Raw genomic sequence first — 27,945 nt, 5'->3', positions numbered from 1 at the left:
CGAGCGAGCACAAAAAGCCTTTATTGCTGTTCGTTGCGTTTCTGTTAGTCGAAACGGTGCTTCTAGAAACCAAGGCACTCGTCAGCCACGTGAGATGCCAATGGTTGCACCTTTGCATGACGACTGTATACAGCTGGCTATACTTCGGCGTGCATTCATAACGCTCCTAACGCGAATAAGAAGTGAATGTATCTTCTTGCATCAGTTACCCTGCATAGTTGCAAATTGATGTTCCCATTTGGACGTCGAGCTCCGTGGTGGTGCGCTAACCCTACCTATAAAAATCTCCTCTGCGTGTGCATGCATAATTGGTATGCAAGTGCAAAGGTCATGTTATGATTGGGTGGATTTATATCGTGAGGAAAAAATCTTTGTGTTCTGTTTCTCATGACGCTGGTTAAAATTAGTGCGTTGGTGCATGTTCTTGACAGGGTCTGTTCATAAGAACCAGAAGTCAACTTGTGATTTCGTGCCATGTTACCAAACGGGGGCCGTTGAGTGTTCTGCGTAAAACCTTCCTCGCCCTTAAAATGCAGTCGTGCTCTCATCCTTTGCCCTAACTACCAGCGGCACTTTTCGGTCTTTTTAACGTTACCCAATATAACCCGACACTATGGTCACACGTGAAAACCATAAAACTGCCGTTACGTACAAAACTGTGAAAATATTATTTCTTTTAAAGGCGTGTTAAAGAGTGCAGCTGGCGAGTTTAGACGTGGAGTTCCTTTCGATGAGTAGGATCGTGGTCTCTTCTGCCTTGGATGTCAAGCTGTCTGCCGCCCGCGTCCCGTTATGGCTCCGAAAGGAAACCCCTCCGAATGAAACAGTCATTATATAGCTCCCCCCTTTCGGTCCCCGCGCCCCATATTCTTTCAGATTTTCTTGCCGCTGGTTTTCATGGCGTCAGCGAGGCATTTCTAGAAAGAAAAAAAGAAAGAAGAGAGAAGTGTTACCATCATACAGCGACTAGCACATCACCGGAAGGTTACGTCAATCTAGTACTTAACTGCTGCAATACTTTTGCTTGTCGCTTTGTTTTCTTGCTGAGCCCCCTATTCGTCCGAACGCACGAACTTAAGCCGCAAAATTTCACGGGCCACGGGGTCTGAGAGGAAGGTGATTACTTTGGCAGCTTGGCCACGGAACCTGGTATGGGGATTTCCAGTACTATATGCCAACAACGTAATGTCCTAAGATCCTAGTATTGGCTACGGTGGCCAAAGTGGTCGGAAATTCAGCATTTTGTGAGATCCCGTGGTCCCAAAAACTGTTGCGGATTATTATAACTGTCTGTATATATTGTTACGGTGAATTTGGACAGTACCGTGCGGGCAATAGAGAGACGAAGACGTGGTAGACTGTCTACTGGAGATGTGACCTGTGTAGGAGCCTGGGCGCTTGCCGCTAACCTTTCACATGTAAAAAGTTGCATATACGTTTGTGCATTGCGCTTCCTGTTCAGCGTTGTCAGGAGGATCGACGGGGGGACGAGGCAAGCAGTCGGCGTCCAGACGTAAGCGGCCAGACTTGAACATCACAACGAAAGACTACTCCTGGAGTCTGAGTGACCAGCGACTGATGCGGCCAGTCGGGTCTTTCAGTGACCATAGCCAACACATGGCATGGTGGTCCGTGATGACAGAATATGGGCGGCCAAACGAGTAAGGACAAAATTTAGTCACTACCCACATCAGAGTGACACACTCGTGTTCGGTGAAAGAAAAATTGCGCTCTGAAGGGTATTGAGGCGGCTGGCGTAGGCAATGACGCGCTCGTCTCTGTTTTGCTCTTGGGCGAGGAGAGCACCTATGCCATGGCCACTGGCGCCTATTGTAACTTGAGTTGGTGCAGATGGATTAAATTGGCCTAATATCGGCGGCGTTGTCAACAAGTGGATGAGGGTGTAGGAGGCATCGGCTTGTTCACGGCCCCCAAAAGGAACGCAGTGTTTTTCTTCTGTCAGTGGCCATACGACATCCTCAAAATCTTTAATAGACTGACGAAAATAGTAGCATAAGCCCACAAAGTTGTGCACTTCTTTTGCTGAGCAGGGTACGGGAAAGCTCTTGACAGCGGGAATCCTATTAGGTTCAGCATGTATGCCAGCAGCACTAACAAAGTCGCGAAAAACTTTGACCTCGCGGTGCCGAAATTTGCTCTTAGAAGATTAAAGGGGAATGCCAGCCTCCTATCATAAAAGCGGACAAGACATCAAAAACAGTGGAGAAGCGACTGAGGTGGCTGCCAAATGTAGGGGAAAATACGATAACATCGTCCAGACAACATAGACAGGTGGACCATATATAGCCCCGAAGGAGAGAGTCCATCATTCTTTCGAGAGCTGTTGGGACATTACAAAGTTCCAAAGGCACTTGAAATGGTAAAGGTCGTCCGGTGTAACGAAAGCAGTCTTCTCATGGTCGACTTCATCAAACAAAATCTGCCAGTAACCGGATCGCAGGTCTTCACCACGGCGCGCCAAGGCATCTGCTGACAGATCGTGGCCGCTACCTCCTGTCGCAAGTTGTCGAAGACATACTTCGTTCCTGCTTTACCGAACACAACCTCACAACGGTATATCACCCACAAACGAACGGACTGCCTGAACGACTGAATCGTACCTTTGCAGAGTTGTAGTCTATGTACGTTTCAGCACACCATCGCGATTGCGACAACACTTTGCCCTACGTAACGTTTGCGTATGATTCGTCACGTCATGATGCCACCGGTTTTTCACCTTTCTACGTCTTGTTTGATCGCCATCCCACTCTGTCTTTTGACGCCCTACTACGTTCGGTGTCGCGACACACCACGGAATACGCCGTCGGTCGGACTCGTATGACTCGCCAGATTGCCTATGATCCACTTACAGTGTCCCAGACGTCACATAAAACTCGCTACGACACCGGAAATCTCGTTCTTTTGTGATTTCCAAGTCGCCTTGTCGGCCTGCCTGAAAAAATGCTGTGACGTTATACCGTGCCCTACCGGGTATCCAGACAATTATATGCGTATGTATGTATGTATGTATGTATGTATGTATGTATGTATGTATGTATGTATGTATGTATGTATGTATGTATGTATGTATGTATGTATGTATGTATGTATGTATGTATGTATGTATGTATGCATGCATGCATGCACGTATGTATGTATGTATGTATGTATGTATGTATGTATGTATGTATGTATGCATGTATGTATGTATGTATGTATGTATGTATGTATGTATGTATGTATGTGAGACTGTGAGAGAGATAAATAGAGAGGATTGAGATATTTAAGACATTGTGCCGCGTGGAAATGAATAGCAAGCGCTGGACAGATATTGATGATCGAGACCGTCTGTGGGCTGTTTGTCAGGTGTTGTCTAGGACACGTTAACATTAAAACAAAAAGTGCCCCTACCCATGAATATATAAATATGTGCATATTTTAAAAGTTGCCGCGTTTGATCAGATTTTGTGGTCACTGCAGGACAAAGGCCTGTCTTAGCGATCTTCAATTGCTCGTGCCTTGCCCCAGCTGACACCATCCTGTGCCTGCAAATTTTCTCATTTCTTCGCGCCACATGGTTCTCTGCCGTTCCCGACTATTGGCTTCCCTTGGCACCCATTCTGAGATTCTAATAGATCACGGTGGTTACCTGTTGCCTAAAGAACCCTAACCACTGCTGACATTTTCAACACATTTTAACTAAACTCTGCTATCGTGTACAAAGTGTCGTGACGGTCATCTGTGGCGAACATGGCAGCGCTACGCGTCGCGGCAAACCACGAATTCTGAAAAAGTCAAAACAATCTCGTGATCCTCCCCGCGCTTCCGCGCGGCGTGGCGCCAGCAGAGTCATGCGAGTGGTGTCACCAAGGTAAGTAATTTCCTCTAATAGCTTCTTACGGAGCAGTTTGGTTTCGGTCTCCAGTATGTGTCATGCTGGGCCACGTCGGGCCGCACAGCTATCCAGGAGCAGCGCAGAAGACGACATATAGCGAACCGGAGTGAGTAATAGAACGTCGCAATGTTGTGCTCCCACGTGACCACATTGCATGTATACGCCGTCTTGACGCATACACCTCCTAAGAAGCGCAGGCATACTTGGTTTATAGAAAAAAAAACTATTATTGTAAAATTATGTGCGGTGCTCTAGAGTTGCCAATGTTTATTCTGCCAGCTCCGAGGTCAGGGACGTTCATTTTCCTTCAAAGGAATATTAACTCGAAAAGTTTATGTGAATAACTGTAACGCCGACCAGCTTTTCTTTTCTCCCAGTATACTTTCGGTACCGTCACCTTCAGAATAGATGGCCGAATTTTTCGAATATCTGCTTTCCATTGCGCAGAAGCAATGCTCACTTCAACCAGTAACAAATTGGGACCTGAGTACAGCCCCCAACCACCACACGAAAGCCTGGAGAATTAAAGAGTCCTTAAATAATTAATTTGTCCGGTTTTACGTGCCAAAACCTTGATCTCATTATGAGGCAGGCCGTAGTGGAGGACACGGGACTAACTTTCACTACTTGGGTTCTTTGACGAGTGAATCTAAGTACACGGCTGTGTTTTTTGCATTTCGCCCCCTAATGATATCTGACATTTCTCCGGTGCGGGTTGGATTCGAAAATGCGTAACCTCCTCAAGCACAGCAGCCCAATGCTTTATTCAGCGCTGTGACACATGCGCCTGCAGGCCGCGAGGGAACAATTCTCAGCGCAGGTACGCGTGCATCTGCGCGCCTCGGAGGTTACGAAATTTCGGCGGCGGACAGCGCGCGTGCGCCACTCGCTGGCGCGCAGCGTGTCCAGATGGAGTCGCGGCTCACAGATAACGCGTTTCGGCGATGGCAGCGCATGGTGCGTCGCTACATTGCCTAAATGATGCCGCTACATGGCCTAAATGCTGATCGCATTAACGTCGACGGTCACAGTGAAACGGGTTTTGCCGTAAAATTTTTGCTATTAGCAGCATAGCGTTCGATATCAGCCCGATCGATGGCCGCCCCGATGACAATATTCGGTGCCAGTAAAAAATACGTATCCTTGTGACTCACCCTGTACGCCCGGTTAGACAGCTCCGGTGCCAGGCCTCTCTCCAGCTGCAATGAGAAACCGGATGAAGTGACAGGTTGAAGCGGCACTGATGTCGAGAGACGAAGAGTGGGTACTTTCGTCATCCCAGCTTCCTATGCGGAGCGTTCTGAATGGTACGCATATACACCTTCAATTTCTTTTTAAGGACGCGCTGACTCACAAGCACTCTACATGAAGAAAGAAGTACTAAACGAATGCGCAAGACAGTTTGTGTTTTCGCCTTGTTTCTTCGTGCAGTACTTTTACGTCAACGCGGTCCTGAAAGAGAGAAAACGGGCTTTGCTTCATTCGTCTCATCACCTAAGGAGAGGCTCATCGATATTTTCCTTTAAAGCAGCATCTATAGCCCAAAGAATCATCTTCCAATGTTTCCGGAAACGTTGTGACTTCTATTACGCCGTCAGTAGGCTGTTCCCTCGGTCAGTCACTGACACTGCCGCCTATGCGCTAATTCGCTTACGACAAGGCGCATGAGTGGTTGTGCTTTTTATTCTCCCAAAAGTGCATAATTAAGGACCGCCGACTGACTGGGAGCGGTAGACATGGTGAGGTACAGATGCGCAGCCTTCTCTGTGTCGGAGTTTCAATGAACACGAATCAGCAGATTCCCAGAGCTCTAGCTAGCCAGGCATCTCAGCCACATCTGGAGGCACCAATATTCTCCTAAATTTACACTGCTGGATGCGAGGTAAGAGGTGCTACTACACATATTTTTTCAACATGGAAACAGACATCTTTTTCAACCTTCTTCTCGTCTCTCTCAATCGTCTGTCTCAGCCAGCGGTTGAGGAAGACGGATAAAACTACTGAATCGAATTCACGAAACTAATAAAAAAGGAGGTGATTCTTTGATACAAATGCCACCGGCAGACAGCACAGCCATTAATTGCGCATATCAGCAACATGCAACAGCGCGTCCAACTGATGTATGTGTGTGTGTGTGTCGGCGGTGGGGGGAGTAATTCAGAATAAAGAGATTTACAAACCATTGTAGCCTTTCGTTGTTTGTAATAGCACTGGTACATCTGGAAAGAGGAAACAGCCCCGCGTTAAATCCTCGACCACGTAGCATTCAATAATGTGATGACACTTGTATTATGATTTTTTTACGCCTTTGTCTGTCTCTCAGCTCTATGCCCGCGGCTTTCTGGCGCTAAGAATCGATGGTTCACATGACGGCACAGTCGCGGGGGGACAACGCACTGCGAGGGCGGAGCCACAAGTGGACCGCCGGTCATTGAGTGATCATAATAGCGACACCGACGCGAGCGACGAGATTGCTTACGCCAAAATTCCGGGCTATCGTGGCTGAGCTTGAGCGCTGTGGAGGAGAGAAAGAAAGGCTAGGAGGCTGTCTATAAGAAAGGCTAGGAACTTCAAGGTTGTCATGCGATGCTGCCGCAATACGTGACAGCCTTGAAGCCTAGTAATAAAAAGGTGCTATCATGGTAAAATCATCCAAGCACGTGATGGCAAGCAGTGTTTTCTAGACACTGCCTTGACCTGCGCAGGGCTCGCCGTCCGCGTCTCTGTGGCGCCGCCCACGTGGCCGCTTGGCAGTTGTAACGTAGCATTGCTGTTACAACGGCAAAAATGTTTCTAGTTATCGAGGCCCGTCGAGAATCAACGAATCCTATTATAAACGTCTTCAGAAGTTTGGCCAATTAGTACTCGTTCATAGATGCCTGCCTCAGTAATAATATTTCATGAACACAAGTAACTATCGCACGACGTTCGCCCGCTCTAAGAGAAGGGCAGAAAGAAGGGAAATAAAGCAAAGGTATAGGCACTCCAAACATGTGACATAAAATAGTCATCAGACTAATCGCTGGTAAAAATTCTAAAACAGCTTTGTGGGCGTCGAATCGAGTTGAAGCTTGATTTTTGGGGAGCGACCAGTCAGTAAGCGAAGGTCGTGCAAGACTAAGCCGCTGCAGCTTGCTCTGCAGTACGCAGTGGCAAGTGCTGAAAGTTGCCTATCAAAAAGTCAAGTGCTTCACTGCAGCGTCAACAACTCAAGAACGAAGAGCTCGGCTCGCGTGCTTGCATGGGAAGGCGATCTAACAAGTTAATGCACCCGATGCGTATCTTCGGCAGAAGGCCCCTACATATGCATGCGCTGCGGATCTACACTGGAATCGAACAACACAGTTGCACAGATAAGCATCTCAAGTGTGACATATTGTGTCAGTTTAACGCTTCGTCACACTCGCGTGAGCGGTACACTACGCGCTCGCAGCGTCATCGGAAACACGCCCATATACTCCAAATTCAAGCACCACCTGGAGCGGTGGTTTACTATCATCGTCATCAGCGCATTTTTTTTATGCGCACTGGGGCAGGACGAAGACGTCCCCCAGCGTTATCCAATTACTCTACCGTGCGCTAGCCGATTCCAACTTGCGCCTGCAAATTTCCTGATTTCATAACCTCCCATAATTTTTCTGCCCTCATCTACAGCGCTTCTGTTCACTCGGCACCCTTTCTGTATACATGTAACTCTAATGGCCCACTGGTTATCGACCATGCGCATTACATGGCCTGTACAGCTACTTTTCTTTCTTTTATTGTCTTTGTGTCAGCTAGAATATCGGCCATCCACGTTCGCGCTCTTATCCACTTACTGCAGGGTTGTGCTACCGAAGAAGCGGTCGCGGCTTCGATTCCCGGTCGCGAAGGCTGCCGCATTCAAGGTCGGGCAGTGGGGCCCAAACGCCCACGTACGTTTCTTTCGGTGCGCGTTAACTGACCCCAGCCGGCCGAAATTGATCCAAAGTCCGCCACTACGCAGTTTCCTCGTAACCCAGGAGCTATTTTAATCCGGACGCTAAGTTACGCGATCAGCCAAGATTGCCGCGCCCACCTCCTTGCGGTAGGAGTCGTCGTCGAAGAGCCGTTCGATGTACTCCGTGGCATGCATGTCTCGGGCGTGCTCGGCCGTGCAGTTGAGGAACGCCTGGCGCTCGGCCTTGCGCACCTGCAGAGGAAGAAGGACGTCGGCACCACACTCGACAAACGGTGTCTGGTCGCGTCAGTGCGAAGCGACTGCCGTGCTGACGGCGTTGATGTACATCGCAAAATGCGCAGAAGAAAGGAGTGCGTTGGGAGCAGGCGCCGCATAAATGCCGTTAGCAATGCGAACCGACTCGTCCGGATCAAGGTTACGCGGCGTCCATCACTGTCGACGCCGCATGTCTCCGCAAGGTTTTCTGGACTTCTGAGGGTATAAACTCGTCACGCAATTTTTTCTTTTTTGACAATATATGTGTGCACAGGTGTGTGCCTGTGTTTTAAGCAGGCACTTCGTCGCAGTGTTGGCGCAAATGGGGAGGCTGGTAAAAGCCGACCATATGTCGCACCTGTGTGACGCAGTGGCGCAGTGAGACAACTCGCGCGTTCGCGATCAGTTTTTCTCTCTCTCTCTTTTGCACAATGTAATCACAATAGGCGTTTTCGTATTAAAGCATGCGTTACGCTTCACCGCCTACTGGATGCACGAGAACGCTATATTACCGTTATGTACTTCTACAACGTTTACATGAAGCAAACAGACGAGGAAACCTAGAAAAGCACAGGAAGATTACGCGCTGTATCAACTACGGATAACTGTCAAATTTTGCACCGTTGAATTCGCGCCGGCCGCTGTGTACGTAATCACTGAAAACTGTACCCCGATGTGTGTAGAATGTCAGAGAAACGCGGCTTCATCAGCTCGAATCTTTTCAGTGTTTGAACCAATAAAACTCTCTCTCTCGGTACGCGTCAGCTAGGTGTGGTTTCATTACGCAAAGTCGATGACGGTCCCAAGGCTGTTTCCTAGAGAAGCAATGCAGTGAAGCTCTGTTGTAAGGGGGGGGGGGGGGGCATATATACGCTTTACGCGATTGTTAGCCTGCCGAGGTTGCACGAAAAGCATAAAGCTCTTCTCTAATGTAGCCTTTCTATATAAGATCCGACTCCATCATTTTCAAAAAAAAGTTGGTTTTGTCAACTAGATCTCTACAAGGGGCTAGTCGAAGAGACGTATTATCTGTACAAGGCCTTGCTGGCATCGCCGGGAGGTGCGACTTTATATATATATATATATATATATATATATATATATATGTTGTAAGCACTATTAACGTACTTCGTCGTTTTCCTTTGTACATAACCATCATCATGTTCCCTGTTCTTCGCGCATGAGCTGGGGCGTTGCCTTTTTTTGGAATAAACAGCACTGGACAACTTTATCGGTCTCGGTGTTATAATATACATATATATATATATATATATATATATATATATATATATTATTGCTGTACACAACGTTCGGCGAGCAGCTTTGCTACAACGCGAGGTTCAAGACCCTCAGTACAGCGGTGTCTGTGCACCCAACCATCGTAGTCGACGTGGATTCGCTGGACGTAGCAGTGGGCACGTGCGAGTTTGTCGGTGCTTTAACATGGCCAGATTTACGGTATGCGGCTTTGCTTATGTCTTTTTCATGTTGAATGGTATATGCAGCGCCTTCTAAGTTAATGCTATCGGTAACTTAAATATAAAGGCTGTACGCTAGCTACGCAAACGGTGCTTCCACATGGTGACTTGCGCGCTTTGACGGTCACAATTCTCACCTTAAAATAAATAAATAAATAACAAAGATTTGTTGTTTAACATTTTTCGTTTCGCGATTATGGTAAACGCTTACATTAGATACTTGAATACAATCGTATTCGAACACAACTTCCTTTTTCATGACAATTCTAGAACGCTTGTATCCCGAGATATTCCGAATTAAATATAGGAACCAGTAGGCTAATTTCTCATTTAGAGGAGGGACTCTCGACGCGAAGACAAACGATGGAGCTGATTGCTTGGGAACGGTGACGGAAACCAGATTCGTTTTGAGTAGCCTAGAACTGGAGTGCAGCCTGTGTCACCACCTTCTCCCAGATTTTGGAGTGGCGTACTACTAGGATTCACCTACTACACATGGGGAAAGGAGGGAGGAACGGGCGAGGGGGTGCTCAGCTTCGTGTCGATACTCCCGCCTCTGAATGCGAAATTAGCAGTGTGACTGCCAAATTTCACCATGATTATCTCGGAACGCAAGCCCTCTACACGTATCCAACGGTGGAGTTGTCTTCGAATGCAATTGTCACAAATATGTAATATATGTAGAGAAATCGCGAAATTCAAAGAAGCTAATTAACAAATATTTCTTAATTATGTATTTTTTTGCCCTATATACTTGCCCGCAACAAAATTATGACCGCCAAAAAAGCTTCAATCAATTGTAGAAGCAGTATCAGCATATCGATGGGAAATATTTACTATTAATATTACTGATATCATTAGTTAAGCCAGAAAGCTGGGCTAGCTGTTTCGAGCGCAGTCGATGACAACCCAAGAATTACAAGGTTATATGTACACTGTCCGACTGGTACGCAATTTGCATAGATGAGCAGGCTAATGAGGTTCGCTTATTTTCTTTACATCCAGCGGCTTCGCGTGTTTAAAACGACCGTTTTCTCCGTACAGATCGGTCTCTGTGACACTGGTTCCAGCTTGAAACCTGAAAGTCCAGCGCAAATAATGCGGGAAATAACTCTCGGCCATATATTTTTCGTAACTTGTTTTGGAAGTAACTAGAGTATGTAATGCGGTCTTGACTGGTTGACCGGATGATGTCGCTCTCGCAACTTGCCCGGATGTTCTCGTTCGAGTGCCCCGATAACGGCTTCAAGGTCACTTGAAGGTCACCGACAACCGGAGCTAAAAGCATTTCATGCTTAATACTGAACCTAGGAAGGTTTTAAAAGCTTTCCTTCGTCTACACGGCCCAAATGCGCAAATACGAAAATACATTTCAACATCTTTGACGTCGCAGTGGCGTACTACAATTTTTATTTGATTGTGACGTCATTGTCTGCAGTTGTACTGAACTCTTTTTACGATGAACGAACAAAAGTGTACCTTTAAAGGAGCACACAATTTGTCTTAACTGTGCTAGTGTTGGTCTTGAGCTGTGTCTCTTTAGTATTGCGACAGATTCCGGTTAGTTAAGCGCGCTTCGTAGTACAGCGATGTTAGCACGGATGCTCCTACCTTGATGGCTTGAGTCTTGGTGGGTGCTTGGTACTTTAGTTTGCAATGCCGCATTTGTTTCCGGGTTTCGTCGTGCAGCTTGCCTGCGAAATCGGGAGGGTTAGAAAGAGAGAGAGAAGCATTCTTTATTGGAACTGGAAATGTTTGCCTGGCTACACGCCTAGAGCATTACCCAAGATGATGAGGCAATCAATAGCGAACTCGATCCAGCGGTTCTACAAGCGGACGCGTCCTCGTCGACTGGCACTGACGAACACAAGTCTCGTCGAAGTCTCGAAACAGTGGCGTGGTTTCCCTTGTTTGTTTAACGTCGATCGTTTGAAGTATCCATCTCCTTGTGCACCATGTCCCTTATTTTTATGAAGAAGATAAGGGCGATACGACGAATTTCGTGAAGTATACGCATTAAGCACAGATACTGCGCACATACAGTAGTGAACACAAAACGATACGATATTTTGCGTTTGAGTCCTGCGAGATAAACAGCTCAGAATGTTGATGCCGTGTTATGCCAGACCGTGCGGTAACCAAGGGCAATAATATCTTGAGCACGCACTTTCATCGTATTTTGTACATCACGCACAGCCGAAGATGTTTCACAAGAAAACTGTAATATAAACCAGCAATGTAATAAATACGTACGTGTTGGTGAGAGAAATTTGTGTGAGTGTTGGGGTAGTTAGCGGAACAAAAAGGTTTGGCTTGCTACTCTAGGTTTCAAAAGTCAGTCACTTTAGCTGAACGCTAAAAGAGGAAGGAAAAAGCCTGCGCGCTCACGAGATATCCATTACATTACCCGACACTGTCATTTTAACGCGTTGTTACTTATTATTACTTGTATTATTTATTTTTTCATTTATTTACCCTAAAGGCCCAGCTTGGGCGTTACATAGGGGAGGGGGGGAGAACAATTGATAATTGATATACAATATACAATGATATACAATATACATTGTAAGTCGAATATCCTTATATGAAGTAGTACATGCTATGCAACCTTTACATCCATTCTAATTCGACAACATCATACGCCAATAATTCTTACCTTATACAAACAATAATCTGACACCTGAAGAAATGCAGGAAGAAATCTTTATGTTATAATTTACGAATGTTTCATTAAGTGCTTGTTTGAATACAATATGGTCAGTTATTACAGCTATATTACTTGGGAGATGATTCCATTCCGAAATGGCCAAGTGCAGACATGAAAAGTGCAATAGTTTAGTACGTGCAAATGGTTGTTCGACCTTAAATTCGTGATCAATTCGTGAGAATTTCCTTTTGGTTGGTAAGATGTGTGCCTGAGAGAATATATTTGGGTGATGAAAAAGCTGATGGAAGAAAGTTAGCCGAGATATCTTTCTTCTAGTCTGCAATGGGATGAGTCCTAGGTCATGTTTTATTTTGATGATACTTGAACGTTGTGAATAGTTACCTGTAACAAATCGCGCTGCCTTGTTCTGAAAAGATTCTAATTTGTTAATAAGATGCGTTTGGTGCGGGTAACATATAACTGAGGCATACTCAAGCTTTGAACGAAGTACGGTGGTATATGCAAGAAGCTTGGTATCACTATTAGCCTGACGAAGCGTTCGACGAATGAATAGTCCTGTAAAGGTAGCGGGTTCGAGTGTTTTAATTAACTCCATCTTAGTTAACTTCGCCTTAATGGACACCGAAAGTAGTAGGTTCAACTCTCGACCTTCACGATGTCAATTGGAATCCATCTCGGAGATAGATTCTTCCAATTTTTATTTACACAGGGCTGGTCTGGCACCTTCACAGATTTCTCATGTGTGTAGGGAAGATGAAACAAGAGAATATATTTTAATTTCTTGTCGACGATTTATTAGCTTGAAACGAGCCCTAGAAACACCACTCCGCCTTCTTGGACTAGATTTAACTGTTCATAATGTGCTTTCTTTGGGCGCCTCTACACATGGGAATAGCGACGGGAAGGTTAGCGCGGCCATCCAAGATTTTCTTTTAGGATCAATGAGATTTAAACTCTGAATACAAAATATTTTTAGCCTCCTTTTCTTTAGTCGAAATTGAACTTGAATTGTTTTTACTATAAGGTCATGGTAGAAATGTCCATTTCAAAAAGTCATGCAGGCTCTACAGTCTCTATCTTTCGATTATAGCGTACCTATTATAAAATATTGACTTATTTTGCACTTTACTCAATTCTTGGCCAATCCCCCACAGTGGGTACGTATAAGTAGACCATAAGGATAGGCGTCTACATCGACATCTGACTCGGAGATATGACCGGCTCGCCCATGACCGGCTCGGCTCCTACCAAAGGTCGTGGGTTAGAGTGCCTTATTTACTCCCACCCTTATTAACTGTGCCTTAATTAATTTCACCTTAATTATCACGAAAGGTACTGTGTTCGACTCTTGACCTTCCCTATGTCAATTATAATCCAACGAGTAGATATGGCCCGTTCGCCCATATCTCCAAGTGGGTTAGACTCCCACCAAAGGTCGAGGTTCAGCTCCCACCAAAGGTCGTGGCTTCGAGTGCCTTAACTAACTACATCTTAATTAAGTGTGCCTTAATTCTCTTCGCCATAATTAACATCAAAGGTCGTGGTTTCGGCTCTCGATCTTCACGATGTCAATTGGAATCCAACTTTGAGATATTGCCTGTTCGACCCATATGTCTATGGGGGTTCGACTCCCACCAAAGTTTCTGGGTACGAGTGCCTTAATTACCTATGTCTTAATTACATGTGCCCTAATTAACTTTGCCTTAGCAACACAGGTAGGGGGTTCGACTCCCACCGAAGATCGTGGGCTAGAGTGATTTAATTAACTTTATATTAGTTAACTGTGCCTTAATTCAATTTGCCGTAATAACACCAAAGGCCAAGGGTTCAACCCCCAATGTCGGCGCCATTGAATTTTGGTGCCGTAATCCCGGACGGTCAAATTTTCGTTAGCCATGAGCCGTCTAAGGCCTTCGCCTTAGCATAAATCCAGAGATCAAAGGATGACAGAACACACACATGTGCTCGCATGACACTGACATCACATCATCTTCCGTTATGATTTCTAAGTGAATGAATCTAAGTGATTTCTAGAGTGAATCGCAGTAATTTAAGACTACAGGTTATTAGTGCGGGGCGCTAAAAAGTACGAATAAACAGAACACAGCATTCACGACGCCGAACTGCAGTTCGCGAACAACTTTCTGTGGCTATGAATGGAAAGCTACGGAGGCAAAGCGCGCTCAAGTGACAGCGCTTCTGAAAAGAGTGCCGTGTTTTCATCCACGTTAGTTTAAGCTGGGGAAGAGAAAACATTGACATTTTATTAGCAACAGTTAAATAAAACAGAACACACCGCCAAATGTAAAAGCTTACTCATTTTGCGGCTTTTCACTTCCACGTCCGGGCAAACGCGAAACCGTCGCACGCGGAAGCTGCGCCGATTCAGCGTCTGTTCCGAGCGACCAAAACCACTGCCAAACGCTGGTTGGTGGACTGCTTTGGCGTGGTAACCCATGTGCAGAAGCTCCGCCTCCGTAGCTTTCCCTTCATAGCCACGGAAAGTTGTCCGCGAGTATAGTCACCCTCTCTACGATTTCGAGATCTCGGGTGAGGCGGTGGAGCGAAAAAAAAAAGAGAGAGAGAACGACCCCGGAATGCTAATAATCATGTAGGCTATCAACCCTAATGACTAAGCCGCCTTATTCGGTCTTCTCGTGACATAAACCAACGGAGAATGCGGTGATCTCGTAACAGAGAAGTATCCGTCCGTACGAGTATAAACGGAATTTCGCAACTGCCCACGCAAGAGCGACGTTCTAGTCCTGAATGGAGCAGTTTCGCTCTGAAAGTGGCAGGCCTTCAGCCGGCTGGCGTAGGCAATAACATGGTTACTACCTTGTGAGGGACTCTCAGCGCCAAGCACGTTTTGCCTTACCACCGTAAGTGGGACATTAATCTGCCGGATGCAACGTCCACCTGTAACTCTTCACGACTCGAAACTGTCGCTTATTCTTCATTTTACCGCTTGTTCGGTCGTATAGCTTTCCGTTATTCTAGGGCACTTCGCTTCGCTGCGTTAGTGTCGCTATAGAAGCGAGTGATCTCATCGTCCATGCTGTCCACGCACGCCAGCTCTTCCGAGCTCATCTGTTGGTGTCCCAAAGAATTCAAAAGTGGGTTTGCCAATCGCTGGCTCCACGACGCATGGTTTTTTACCGGGATCCTCTGTGCTGCTTGGCTCCCTTGCCGTCGTGTAGGGCTCCCAGAGGGACTCGTTCTATGCTGCAGGGGCCCTTACCGTGTGCAACGAAAAATCGCTACTGTCACCTTTGAGACAATCCCCGCATCATCTCCTCCCCGCCGTACGCTTTAGGGTCAATGTTCTCGCGAATTGAAACATGCGTGCATGAATTATCACCTATGTAAAAAAAAACGTGTGCTACACGAACGTCGACGTGCTTCGCTAAGAACATTCTTCGCCGTCTAGTGGCGCCGCCCTGTAGACTGCGCGTGGCGGCCGAAATTCACGGCGAACCAGGCGTGCGAAGCGTCGGGTTGCTGCTGTCCCTGAGGAACCCGCTGTGACGTGGGCTCAATGCCGCATACTCACTTACCTAACTTGGCAAAAAAGAGGTTCACTGAAGATTCACTGAGAGGCGGATTCGCACATAGCCAGTGCAACCCGCAGTCCCACATCTACAGCGGCCCAAGTGGGCGGGAGAGCGGTAAGAGGAATGTGCACATTGCTACATACCCAGTGGCCCAAGTTGGTCCAACGGTTGGCTTTTTTGTTAATTAGTCGATTATTCGTTTAATTTTTTTTTTGCTACAAATTTTATGTGCTTGTTAAACGGCAGTTTAAATAAATTTGAAGGTGTTCGCTGCAACACCCTATATGTCCTAAAAAAGGGACTGTGGCCCACCCTTGCGGGTGATTTTTCAGGTGGTGCTTTCACTGTGCAATCACGGCGGCAGTCGCGGACGGTGGTTCAGGACGAACTGCCGCGGCACCTCACTACACACTGGACGGATGAACGCCCCCGAACTTTTTTACCACCGGCGTACCCCGTCCAGCGCTCGTGGGTGCTCGCCAGATCACACAGCTTCACCCGCGCTTCTATGGTTCCTTGTTGGCAGACAGCACCACATAACGACACAGGCTCCCGGCGCAGTGGGTGGGTGCCCTGCAAAGTCAATGTGCTACGTACTGCACATGATCAGGGTACCGACCCGCCGACCTCCCATCACTGCACCGAGCGTTTTAATGACTCGGTCACAGTCCTGGTCGGATATCATGTTCTTTAGTTAGTATATATCACTTCCGGTTCTGTAGCCATCAAGTCAGAGTAAAAGGCTAGCAGTGAGGGGAAGTCATGGCGTAGTGGCTATAGTGGAAAAAAGGTTGTGAAGCATAGCCGGGTTTTGTTGTCACTACATATGGTATCCGTGGAGCGATTACTGATATTTATTGGAATAATATGGACACTCCAAGCGCATTTCCGCGGTCGCCGTGATGTTCCGTATAAATTCCAAGTGCTATAGCATCGTGGCCGCGCGCCGTATGCTGCACGTTCGAGGGAAGGTGTGCGAGGATGAGCCGAGTATGGTGGCTCGATCTCGCGTGCGCAAGGAAGGTAGGCGGGGAGGAAGCACGCCGTCCTCCATCGCACGCAAGGCACCAAGTTGGGAGTTGAGAGGGAGGTGTTCTACACCGGCGGCGGCTGCGTATTGGCGGCGAGGACTTACGGAGTGGCCATCTGTTGGAAGCGCCTCGCTTGCGTAAAATGAGGGATAACACGACGCGCTCCTCACAAGTTTGGCTAGAGCGTACTAGGGAATGGTCGAGTGGGCCGGACGGCGCTCTGCTGCTGTGGTGCCGCATGTGAAAAAATTTTGCGAGGGCACTGCCCCGAGTATAGTGGCGGCACCAGTGTCCATAAGAGCTTCGACGCGAACACCTTTCACAAACACTAATAATAGATTCGACGGTCGCTCTGGAGGAATTGTAGGCACTCCGATGGATGCAGTTTCCCCTTCTAAAACTGCAGCGTGGAGTTTTCCAAACGGAGGTCAGGGGCTGTGAGGCGGGCCGAAGTGGGGACACTGAGCGACGGAGTGGAGAAGGTGAGCGGCGCCGAGATGAACGGTAGGTGGGCGGCATATCGTCTGCGTATGGGGGAGATGGAGAACGGTGCGACAAAGGTGGATATGTCATCCGCTGGTAAGTCATAGGTACATGGGCATCGGTGTGTTCTTGAGGAACGTAACCGCGCCTCTCGTCCTGTTGGCGCCGTCGGCCGAACCGAGAAATGTGTCCTCGGTATCTGCAATTATAACGAAGAGGACGGGTAGGACGCCAAGCAGGGTAGGAAGGTTTAGTACAAACCTGTGCCGATACTGAAGCCACGGATGCGTGTGCAGATGGTGTGGTCCCAGGCGTGGTCGTAAGTGAAGACATCGCGGCGATGTCGGCATAGGTACGTACAGTAGGAGCACCGGTAGCGTCAGAACACATGGCACGGAGAGTAGACGCGAGCTCTTTTTTAATGATTGCGCGCAAGGCGGCCGCAGAAGGGGAAGTGACGGTGCCAGAAGCAGATGAAGAGAATTGCGCGTGAAGTTCCTCACGTATGATAGTACATATCAAAGTGCGCAGGTCCGTGGCCTTCGGGAGGCGACCGTCATACCTATCGATGTGAACGCGAGGAGAGAGAGAGAGAGAAAAAGAAACTTTATTGCTTAGTTAATCGGAGTAATGGCAGGTCTGGGTAGGGCTCTCAGTCCAGGGCTCCACCGGCTCTTGCGGCTCGCTGAGCTTGGTCCAGGAGGGCCAATTGGCTCCCCTGATCCTCGCTTGCGAATAGTGCCTCCCACTGCCGTACGAAGTCTGTGACGCTTAGAAAAAGTGAATTGACGTTGCTTGGCCGAGCCGTACATTCCCACGTTATGTCGACCAGCGTGGGTTTTGCGCCGCACCACGGGCAGGTGTCGGCGTAATATGTCGGGTGCTTCCTGTGTAAGAGGTTTAGGTGTGGGTATGAATTGGTTTGTATGCGACGCCAGTCTTGGGCTTGTCTTCTATTTAGTTTGCAGTGCGGAGGGCCGTAGGTCCGTCTCTCCCTTCTCTGATTCTCTAATATGTCGCGCACTGCGGACAGTGGTTCCTCTAGGGTTCTGGCCGCTGCTCGGTCGTTGCTTCCTCGAGCTATGCGGTCTGCCCTTTCGGTCCCGTCGAGTCCGTTGTGCGCGGGGCACCATGTAATGCCGTGGTCCAGGTCCACTCGTGAGCCGAGTATTCTTTGGGCGCTGCACGGTAGCATTTCCCGCATGAAGAGTCGACACGCTGCCTGCGAGTCTGTAAGCACATGAACCGACTGACACTTAAAGTCGGCGTCTCTTATCGCCAGTGCTATTGCCGCTGCCTCTGCTGTGCATACCGAGGTAGTCTTAACCGTAGCGGTTATAGTGGTGACTCTATTGGTTGCGGCGATCGCGTAGAAGACCCTGCGAGTGGTTGCACTCGCGTCCGTGTAGTAGACGGCCGGATCCTTGCCGAATCGCTTCTACAGAGTCCTCGTCCTGGCCTGTCTGCGGCCTGTGTGGTACCTGGCACTCATATTTCTCGGTATAGGTGAGACATGGACGTGCTCCCTCAAATCTCGTGACAACAAGTCTGTTTCGTCTCCGCAGAACAGGGGTCGAGCGTCGTATCCCATCTTTTGGAGAATAGAGCGGCCCTGGGGCGTAGAGCTCAGCCTTTCTCTTTGCGATATCAGAACTGCAACGGCATGTTCTTCATATTTGTTGTAAATACCCAACCGCTCCAGGCGCTCCGTGCTGACTGTGTTCGGGAGTTCCAGAGCAGATTTGTATGCCGTTCTGATAAGGGTGTCCACCTTCTTCATTTCAGTTTGGTTACAGTTTTTGGAATGGCAGGCCGTAAGTAATGCGGCTAATCGCAAATGCTTGCACCAGCCTAATAGTTTCTTCTTCCGCGAGTCCGTTGCGGCTGCGTCCAACTCGCCATATCATACGTGCCACACTTGAACGCGAAGAGATTGCAGTTCCTCAAGGCGTTGGCACAAGGTGATGACATCTGGCACGGTGGTAGGTTTCTGTGCAGTTGAAGCCAATAGAGCTGATTTCCTTGATTAGGTGACCAATGCGGTCGCTTTCGGACATAGCGGAGTTTGCACGCCGGCACAGGGCGAGGACATCTTCAATGTAAGACGTGTACGACTCCCCGGAAAATTAAACACGCTGGTCGAGCTTCTTTTTCGCGATCTCAGTGCGAATAGCAGGAACATCAAAAATGGCACGAAACTTCTGTGTGAAAGTGGTCCATTCAGGGAAGTCAGGCTCATGGTTCAAGAACTAAGATTTAGCTATGCCAGAAAGGTAGAAAGGGACGTTGCGCAGTTTATGAGGATTGTCCCACCTAATGTAGTCGCTGACTCGATCGTAGTTATCGAGCCAGCCTTCGGCGTCTTCCCCGCGTAAGCCAGTGAAAACTAGGGGGTCATGCGACGGCTGTTGATTGTCCAGACGGAAGAAGGCCGGATTACAAGTGCGCCCAAAACATTTGCAATAAGCTTGCCATGATTCTGCTTCCGTAATTTCGTTGCCCGCCCCGAGACCACTTGCGCGCATGAGCTGGTATAATAGTGTGTTATTTCCACTGCAAATTTATATTGACACCATTTTGCCACGTATACGTATTTGAGGCATGGGTTATACAACACGACGTCTTCAATTTTGCTGCCCTAGGTCTCTGCGCGCATTACCCAAGATCTATAGCCAATTTTTCACATGTAGCTTCACCATTAACGCGCCTTACAAGAGAAGACGTCGTCTTCGTATGCGGCGAAGAACAAGCAACGTTTAATGATCTCCGACAGCGACTGCAAACACCTCCTGTACTGGCTCACTTTGACGAGGACGCTCCTACCATGATTCATACGGGCGCTAGCAACGTAGGTCCAAGCGCTGTGCTCGTGCAGTGGCAAGACTAAGCCGAGAGAGTCATTGTATACGCAAGCAGGACACTCTCATGTGCTGAGCCTAATTACTCAACCACAGAAAAGGTATGCATTGCGGTGGTATGGGCAGTTATGAAGTTTCGCGCATATCCCTATGGCCGTTCCTTCAGCGTTGTCAGCGATCATCACTCAAATTGCTGGCTGACGAACTTGAAGGATCCATCCGGTCGACTAGCGAGTTGGAGCCTAAGGCTTTAAGGATTCGATATGACAATGTTGTACAAGTCCGGACGACAGCTCTCCTACTTCGACTGCCTTTCAAGGTCACCGCTTGCGCATAAGGTCACAGAAGATGACGAAGACATGGCTTTTATAGGAGTTCTAGGCAGGGTCACCATTGCTCGTTAGCAGCGGGAAGACAGCGAACTGATTCCGATGACTGATTTTTTAGAAGGCCGGATTACAAGCGCGGCCAAAACATTTGCAAAAGCTTGCCATCATTCTGCTTCCGTAATGAGGGGCTCTGCAAGAACTTCTCCGCAAGCGGAAGCAGCCGCCTACTTGTCGTGCCAACGTGCCTCAGTCATGAGGTCTTGCAAGCCTGCCACGATGAACCGACATCTGGCCACTTCGGTTACACGGGAACACTGACCTTTGTCAAAGAGAAATATTACTGGCCAAGGATTGCCACCTTTGTGAAACATTACGCGCGCAAGGGCCTCGATTGTCAACGGCGCAAACAACCGCATATGAAACCAGCTCGGCTACTACAACCAGTCCAAGTGCCCACGACCCCATTTGCCAGAATCGGAACGGACCTTCTCGGACCATTCCCGACTTTCCAGACTGGCAATAAGTGGGTAATAGTTGTCACCGATTACCTGACACGCTATGCAGAAACCAAAGCTCTTCCAAGCGGCACCGCAGTCGAAGCAGCGCGATTATTTATTGAAAACGTGCTTCTGAAGCCCGTTGCGCCAACGGTGATAATAACGGACAGAGGGACTGCCTTTACAGCTACACTCCTAAAGACAGTGCTTAGCCTCAGAAGCACGGCTCACCGAAAGACCACAGCCTATCACCTGCAAACGAAAGGCCTAACAGAAGGCTTGAACAAGATTATCGCATACATTCTGAGTATGTATACGTAGACGTGGAACACGAAAATTGGTATGACATTCTACCGTACATCACGTTCGCCCACAACACTGCGCAACAGGAAACAACGCGAAAAGACTGTTTAGCCTTCTTCATGGCCGTGAAGTGACGACGATGCTCGATGCGATGATGCCACATGACTGCGGCGATACAGGCACAGACGCTGAAGCTTTCGCTCAACTGGCTGAAGAAGCAAGACAACTCGCCCACGTCAGAATCGCCCGACAACAGGACTGTGACGCTCGACGTTACAATCTACAGCACCGATAAATCACATATCAGCCAGGCGACAAAGTGGGGGTTCGGAGTCCCACCTGTCGGCGAAGGCTTTCAGAAAAGCTACTCAGGAGGTACTTTGGGCCGTACAAGGTTGTACGGCGCCTCAGCGACCTGAACTATGAGGTCATCCCTGACAGTCCTGCTTCCTCCAGGGTGAGGCAGCGTCCAGCAGAAGTCGTACACATTGTGCGCATGAAACCCTATTGTTCGGAATAAAGTTAAGTGCCCGAGCCTCATCTGACACATCTTGCTGCCGCTAGGTGAGCATCGGGACGATGCTCTCTGGAGGGAGGCAAATGCCACGTCCAATAGGCGACATGTAGAGAAAGTCGAAGATCTCGCGCATTGCGGAAGACGAGGTCCCTGCGTAATCGTTTTCACTTTACCTATAATTAAAGTGTCCTGCCCTGTTTTCTTAGTTCCTGCTGCTTGTGAATCGTGACAATACGCGCAAAAATACACACGAGAGATACGTACTGCTTGAATAACAAGAAAAATATTTGTTCTCCAAAGGGAGCCGTACAATAATATAGTTGAATGAAAGGCGACACTGCGGCCGCAATGCACACGAAGTCACCGAGTGGCATCAAAAATAAATAAAATGAAACAAGAGAAAGAGAGTCATCTATTCCTAAGGCATATATACATGTCATATCCAATTATAAACACCATTTGAGTGGTCTAACAGCCAACAGCAGCGCGCGAAGCAGTACGGACGACCGCGCCGAGCAGAATCGTCAGCAGTTTCCAACGGCGCGACCTTGATGCGACCCAATCCACATCGATCACAGCATGGCCGCAGTATTTTTCGTCGTCGCGCGCCTCACTGCAAAGCATGCGCCGCCCCAGCCGTTCGTCCTATTCAACTGTAATCTACAATCTAAAAAAAAGTTTACACCCTTTGGGTTGCATTTTGTCCCCAAACAATAATCGTCATCTGCTTAGCCCGCATTTCCTTTCTTTAACGCAGCGAGACCGGTATACTTCCTAGTCACGAATGGCTTGCGTGTTATCAGCTTGACACAGCATTCACGATAGGAAAGTAGCGAACGCCGAGTTTTCAAGAGAGGAAACGCAAGCAGGGCAAATGACGATTATCGTTTGGAGATAAGATAAGCCCCAAACAGTGTAAACTGTTTAAAATGTGTTCTTATAGTGGGCTGTCTGTATAATTAAATGGAGCATAACAGAATGAAGCCTCAATGCAGCGATCGCACGGGTTCGCAGCGACCGACTACGCGTCTACATGCATATCCGCGCACAATGTTTCGCTTTCGCTGCGAGCACGTTTTCGTACTGTTATGTGAGCTTACGGCCGCAGTATATCTACATTTTGACAGTGCACAAGCAACCGTTGTAGCGTAGACGCTATCAGAGATGTTCAAAAATAATTTCATTCTGACTATATGGACTTCGACGCCTACAGCGACTTGTGATGCGCCGTCGCAACGATTCAGTTCTTTTTTCGTTTTTTTTTCTATCGTCGTGGACCTTCCAATATCATTATTTCTCACGTTGCATCGCACTGTATGTTTATCAGTCTTTCCTGCGAGCAATTTCTCGCTGCTTTGTTTTCTTAATCAGTATACATTCATTGCTTGGTGCTAATTAGCATCAACCAATAACATGGTGGAGCTTGCCCCCAATGTGGCGCAGCCGCGCGAGGCCTATCTCGAAAGTGATTTGCGGTGGGGGAGAGAATCTAGGTGCGCCGAGGGCTGATAGCTTCGTTTGCGCTGTTCTCTCGCCTCTTGGCTTTGAAGCGAGAGGCAGCACAAAGGTCAATTCGCTCGCTGCTGCTGCCGCGCTTCCTCGTGCCAGCGTTATGACAGCGAGTGTCCGCAGTCATCAAGTGGGATTCGTTCACGTTTGCCTGCGCGCGCATGAGACCATGCTTGTTAGTTCAGCTATAATAAGCAAATGTTTACGAGCTTATACGGCCGATAAAACTACCATCCTTACTTAGTATAGCTGTCTAATAAGTTGCTATCGCAATTCATGCTCCACCTTTCGGGCAAAACTGCGACTTTCCTTCTTTTTGAATAGCTGCGTTTTTAAACATTATATTTTTACTCTTTTTACAGAAAAAGTCTCTATAGAGACATCTGCGACCGTAAATTTGATGTGCCCTTATGCAGACCCGTTTGCAGGAGGGGCTGAGGAAACCCAGAGTGTACTTGAAAGGGTAAAGAGTGTGTCGGTTTCGCAAGCGGTCAGGTGTTTTATTCTCCAAGGCATATAAAAGAACATTTTGAGTAAAGACATTTGTTAAAGAAAAGAGAAAAAAAAATGGGGGGGGGGGGGAGAGCGAAATTGGACCGAGGGGAACACTTTGTTTTTAATATGTCAGCAACCTGGACCCAACATTTCATGTTCGTTAGCATGTTTTTTTTTATTTATGTGCAGGTGTTTTCTTCTGGAATGTTTTAAAAACGACAGCTACGATTTTTTTTTCTGCCAGGCCCCCACGGCATCACGGTACATGTTTAATGTAGAAATTTAATCTCGTGCTTAAAAATGAAGATAAAGTTCCTTTTGACCGCAGACTTCCACAGGCTCAATGGCTCCTATAACAGGCAGATATCGCTACAGTCTTGACACACGACCCGCTAGATTTAAATCCCGAGTAAACAAATAAATACGGCTGCGATTGGGAATCAAACCTAAGTCCCCGCGCTCAACTGCGGTACGTGATATCCGATGGGACCACTGCGGCGTGCGGAAATGAAGCGGAAAGGTCTTACTTTTTTGAGCTAACCGCATGGAACCTGAAAGCCAGACGGCAATCACTAACCAACTTTCCTGACACTGTGCCAAAGAGCGCATGTATGCAAGTAATGACAGCAGAACGAGAACCGTTAAATTAGGTTGAATGAGACGAAGCGCTGTTTCGAAGTACCTTTTTCCATAAACTACGAAAATGCTGACCAAGAAAAAAAATTAATTTAGCAGAGACACCTACGACTGCTTATGTGTGGAAATGTAAAAGCATTACACCGTTTGTAGACCTTGCAACGTAAGAACGCGCTAATTTTATACACTCGTGAGGTAGCGTCACCTCCTTTCCAGCCATTGGCTGCGCCGTCACGTGCCCAACGACGCAGGCAAGGCCACACCTTTAGTCAGCCAGATGGCTGCGACGTGACGTGTGCAGTGACACACGCACTAGGCGCACCTTTAGTCCGCCTGAACCGCGAAGCCGCTGGGATGTCGGGGAAGCGTGCTCTTGTCACACCCAAAAAGCCCGGTTTCGATTTCCACCCAGACCCGAGATGTGTCAAAGTTTACTTTGTTTGCAGGAACCTTCCTGCGAAGTTTGACGCCATTTCGAGCATTTCTTGACTTGTTCTTGCTTTTTCAGCCGTCGGCCATTTTCGGTACCATCTTTCGGTCATGCCGACGCCGATGGACTTTCGCGTAATGGGGCATATAATGTTTTCGCATTAAAGAAGGACAAAATAAAGCACCAATTGCATCGTCTTCACCTCAAAAAAAAAAAAAAAAAAAAGAAAGAAAGAAACGGTGTGCTCTCTTTAACCTGCCCAACTCGAATAAATATTTAGACCCGGTACGTGCGCAGCACTGTAGTCTAGCGACGAAGACTTCATCTCCGCATGTGGTCGAGATATATTCACTAACGACTTAGGTGCCGGGGATGGGGATGAATTGTTCAGCTGCGGGACAGCCAATTCATTTGTGGCCATCTGCCCAGAAAGTCTAGCCACCGTAATAAAAGCTGGACAATCCATGAATAACTGGACCACCAAATGACGCCTTCGTCAATGACTCGTCCTTCTTGGTATTTTTCATTGCTTCTTTGCGCTTGTGAGCATAAAACACCTAAATGCATTTGTGTGATATCCAGTGCATTTAACTATAAAGTAGAGCAACTGTGTTTCTAGATCCTTTACCGACAACTTCAGCGCCATTTGTAGCAAGAAAGCAGCCTAAAAAACTGTTTTATTCTATTGTGCATGTGCCACTGCTCTATGCCACTCTACAATGCCTAAAATTCTTTTTAATTTTTTCCGACGCTGGGGGAATCGAACCCGCGACATATATAGTCAAACGGTCTAGTCAGAACATAATTCACACTCGCACCTCGCGCGGACTTCGTGGCGGCGCCGCTAGATGCCACCGCCGTGTGCCGAAGGAAGCACGAGAGACAAGCCCGGCTGCAGTACACGGCCTCATACATGACGCGTTTCGGAGGTGCCAATAGTGCGTTGTGTCGCTACATTGCTTCAATGCTCGTCGCTATAACGTCGAAATTCATTCTGACATTGGTTTTGCCGGATTTCCTTTTTTTTTTGCAATAACAAAGGTGCGTTGATTGATTTAGACAAGGCCATTTCAGCACAGGAGATCGACGTTAAGGCGTATAAAGATCAGAGCCCATGAGAAGATTGGGGCAGCGCTTGTCAAAAGTTTCGTCAAAACGGAACGACGTTCGCTAAATGTGTACCAAAATCCCCGAATTCAACCCGAGCGCGAGCGGGTAATATTCTGACGAATGCCACGGACAAGAGCAGACTTCATGCCAACCTGTGCACTTTGAAGCAGATGAAAGAAGTATTCTGCGGAGGCTGCTCTGAAATAACGGCATATATATATATATATATATATATATATATATATATATATATATATATATATATATATATAATGTCATACTCAGATGAAAACGAAATAGCAGTGGAAGGAATGACAGCATTCCACTAGTTTACCCCGACGACCTGAAACGCTGCCGAAATGGAAAGGGAGTTATGCAACGAAAGGAAGTTACACAAAGTTTAGCTATAGCTCAACTTTGTGTTTGCACTGGTTCTTGGAGCGCTCTGTCCGAAGCCTTCCTTGGGTCATAAAATGAAGTGCCTTCGAGGTGTGTAATCTCTCAAAATTTATCTTCAAGTGTTTGCAATGGTTCCTGCTATCTTGAATGAACAATCTCGTGGGTCGTACGCCTAATCATTCAATAAAAAGGCACAAATACGCAGAAGTTGCACCAATATCATAGTAAATATTACAGCCGTCATTCAACGATGCATTCTAGAAGGTATATACCACAATACTGTGCCGCAGGAAACTCACATACTTCTCGAATACGTTTAGTATCTGCGTCTTTTTAGCGTGAGTTCGTCAGCATGTACCTGATGCTGAAGTTGTTCACGAACACAAGAGAAAAAGCATTAGCTTACTCTTGATAGCTGTTTCGGTCGCAGTGTGCAATCAACATACCGCAAGTCTACTGATTTTTCCCTCTTCAGCCTGGGAACTTATATCGGTTACGTTCACAGTCATGCATGATTTCAAAGCAGAAATAACATCTGTTGATGCTACCCGCCGTGACTGCTCAGTGGCTATGGCGTTAGGCTGCTGAGCGCGAGGTCGCGGGATCGAATCCCGGCCACGGCGGCCGCATTTCGATGGGGGCGAAACGCGAAAACACCCGCGTGCACGCAGATTTAGGTGCACGTTAAAGAACCCCAGGTGGTCGACATTTCCGGAGTCCTCCACTACGGCGTGCCTCATAATCAGAAAGTCGTTTTGGCGCGTAAAACCCCAATATTTAATTCTAATTTTATATCGATGCTAAAGCGAGCACGATATCGCCCTGAGCAAAGCAAGTACACGGTACATGCACTCACATTCACAGTGCGACGCTTCCTTCGTGTCGGCGTTCGCAACGGTGGTCGTGGTGGTGGCGGCAGCAGGCTCGGTCGTCGTGTTCGAGTCGTCGCAAACCGCGACCGTCGTCAGGCTCAAAAGAAAGCAGAAAATCCAGAGGGGCACCATTTTTTCAGTTTTCTTCGTACCGGTCCAGCTGCAGGTGTCCTCTGCCGATTTCTTTCGAAAGACTCAGCGATGCACACGGGTGCCCTTTTACGCTTTTCTGCTAGGCCATCGTGAGTTAGCGTAATGACACGTGATTTATACGCAAATCCTTCTCGCCCTCACATTCTCTGCATTCCTACTGGCTGCCCGCGTCTCGGTGGCCTGTCTCGACCAATGAAAATGTCACTGTCGAGCGTGCTAGGCCGATTCTAAAATTTCCTGTTTGCCCGTTGTCGATGCCGATGTTTTCCGAGGTGTGCAGAACGAGAATTCGAGAGGGCATTGGTATTGACCCCTGTGTAGAAATGACGTCAAACCTAGCGTGCGCCCACGAAGTTGGCCATGTTCGAGCGAAGCACGCACCTTTCGTGCGTAGGCTGCTGCTGCACCAAATTTTGTTGACGGCCGACGTACGATTCTTGCGCAACCAGAAGAGGTGCAAACAGGGTGTCTTGTTGAACTTTCGAAAAGCCCTGCTGACAGAAAACCTTATCTGTCTTCCTTTTTTGATTTTA

At 47.7% G+C, this 27,945-nt stretch overlaps 1 protein-coding gene across 1 annotated transcript; it reads right to left on the bottom strand.

The window, feature by feature from the left end:
* On the bottom strand, positions 1 to 27,477 carry LOC126540585 (uncharacterized). Its single transcript, XM_050187424.3, has 6 exons — positions 27,244 to 27,477; positions 11,180 to 11,262; positions 7,953 to 8,066; positions 6,076 to 6,114; positions 5,050 to 5,094; positions 1 to 917 (listed from the first exon to the last, which is right to left on the bottom strand). The coding sequence occupies exons 1-6, from the start codon at positions 27,389 to 27,391 to the stop codon at positions 873 to 875; spliced, it is 474 nt and encodes a 157-aa protein (XP_050043381.1). The 5' UTR covers positions 27,392 to 27,477; the 3' UTR covers positions 1 to 872.
* Between the last annotated feature and the right edge of the window lie 468 nt (positions 27,478 to 27,945).

This window comes from Dermacentor andersoni, chromosome 2 (genome assembly GCF_023375885.2).
Source record: "Dermacentor andersoni chromosome 2, qqDerAnde1_hic_scaffold, whole genome shotgun sequence".
Lineage (NCBI taxonomy): Eukaryota > Metazoa > Arthropoda > Arachnida > Ixodida > Ixodidae > Dermacentor > Dermacentor andersoni.
Note: the sequence above shows the minus strand (reverse complement) of the source record. Positions and strands in the feature narration are given on the sequence as shown.

Coding starts and splice junctions, on each gene's coding strand:
- LOC126540585 (XM_050187424.3), bottom strand. CDS start 27,391: ATGGTGCCCCTCTGGATTTTCTGCTTTCTTTTGAGCCTGACGACGGTC. Junction 8,067..11,179: donor CCAAGACTCAAGCCATCAAG/GTAGGAGCATCC, acceptor CTTCCTCTGCAG/GTGCGCAAGGCCGAGCGCCA. Junction 918..5,049: donor TGTCTAACCGGGCGTACAGG/GTGAGTCACAAG, acceptor TTTTCTTTCTAG/AAATGCCTCGCTGACGCCAT.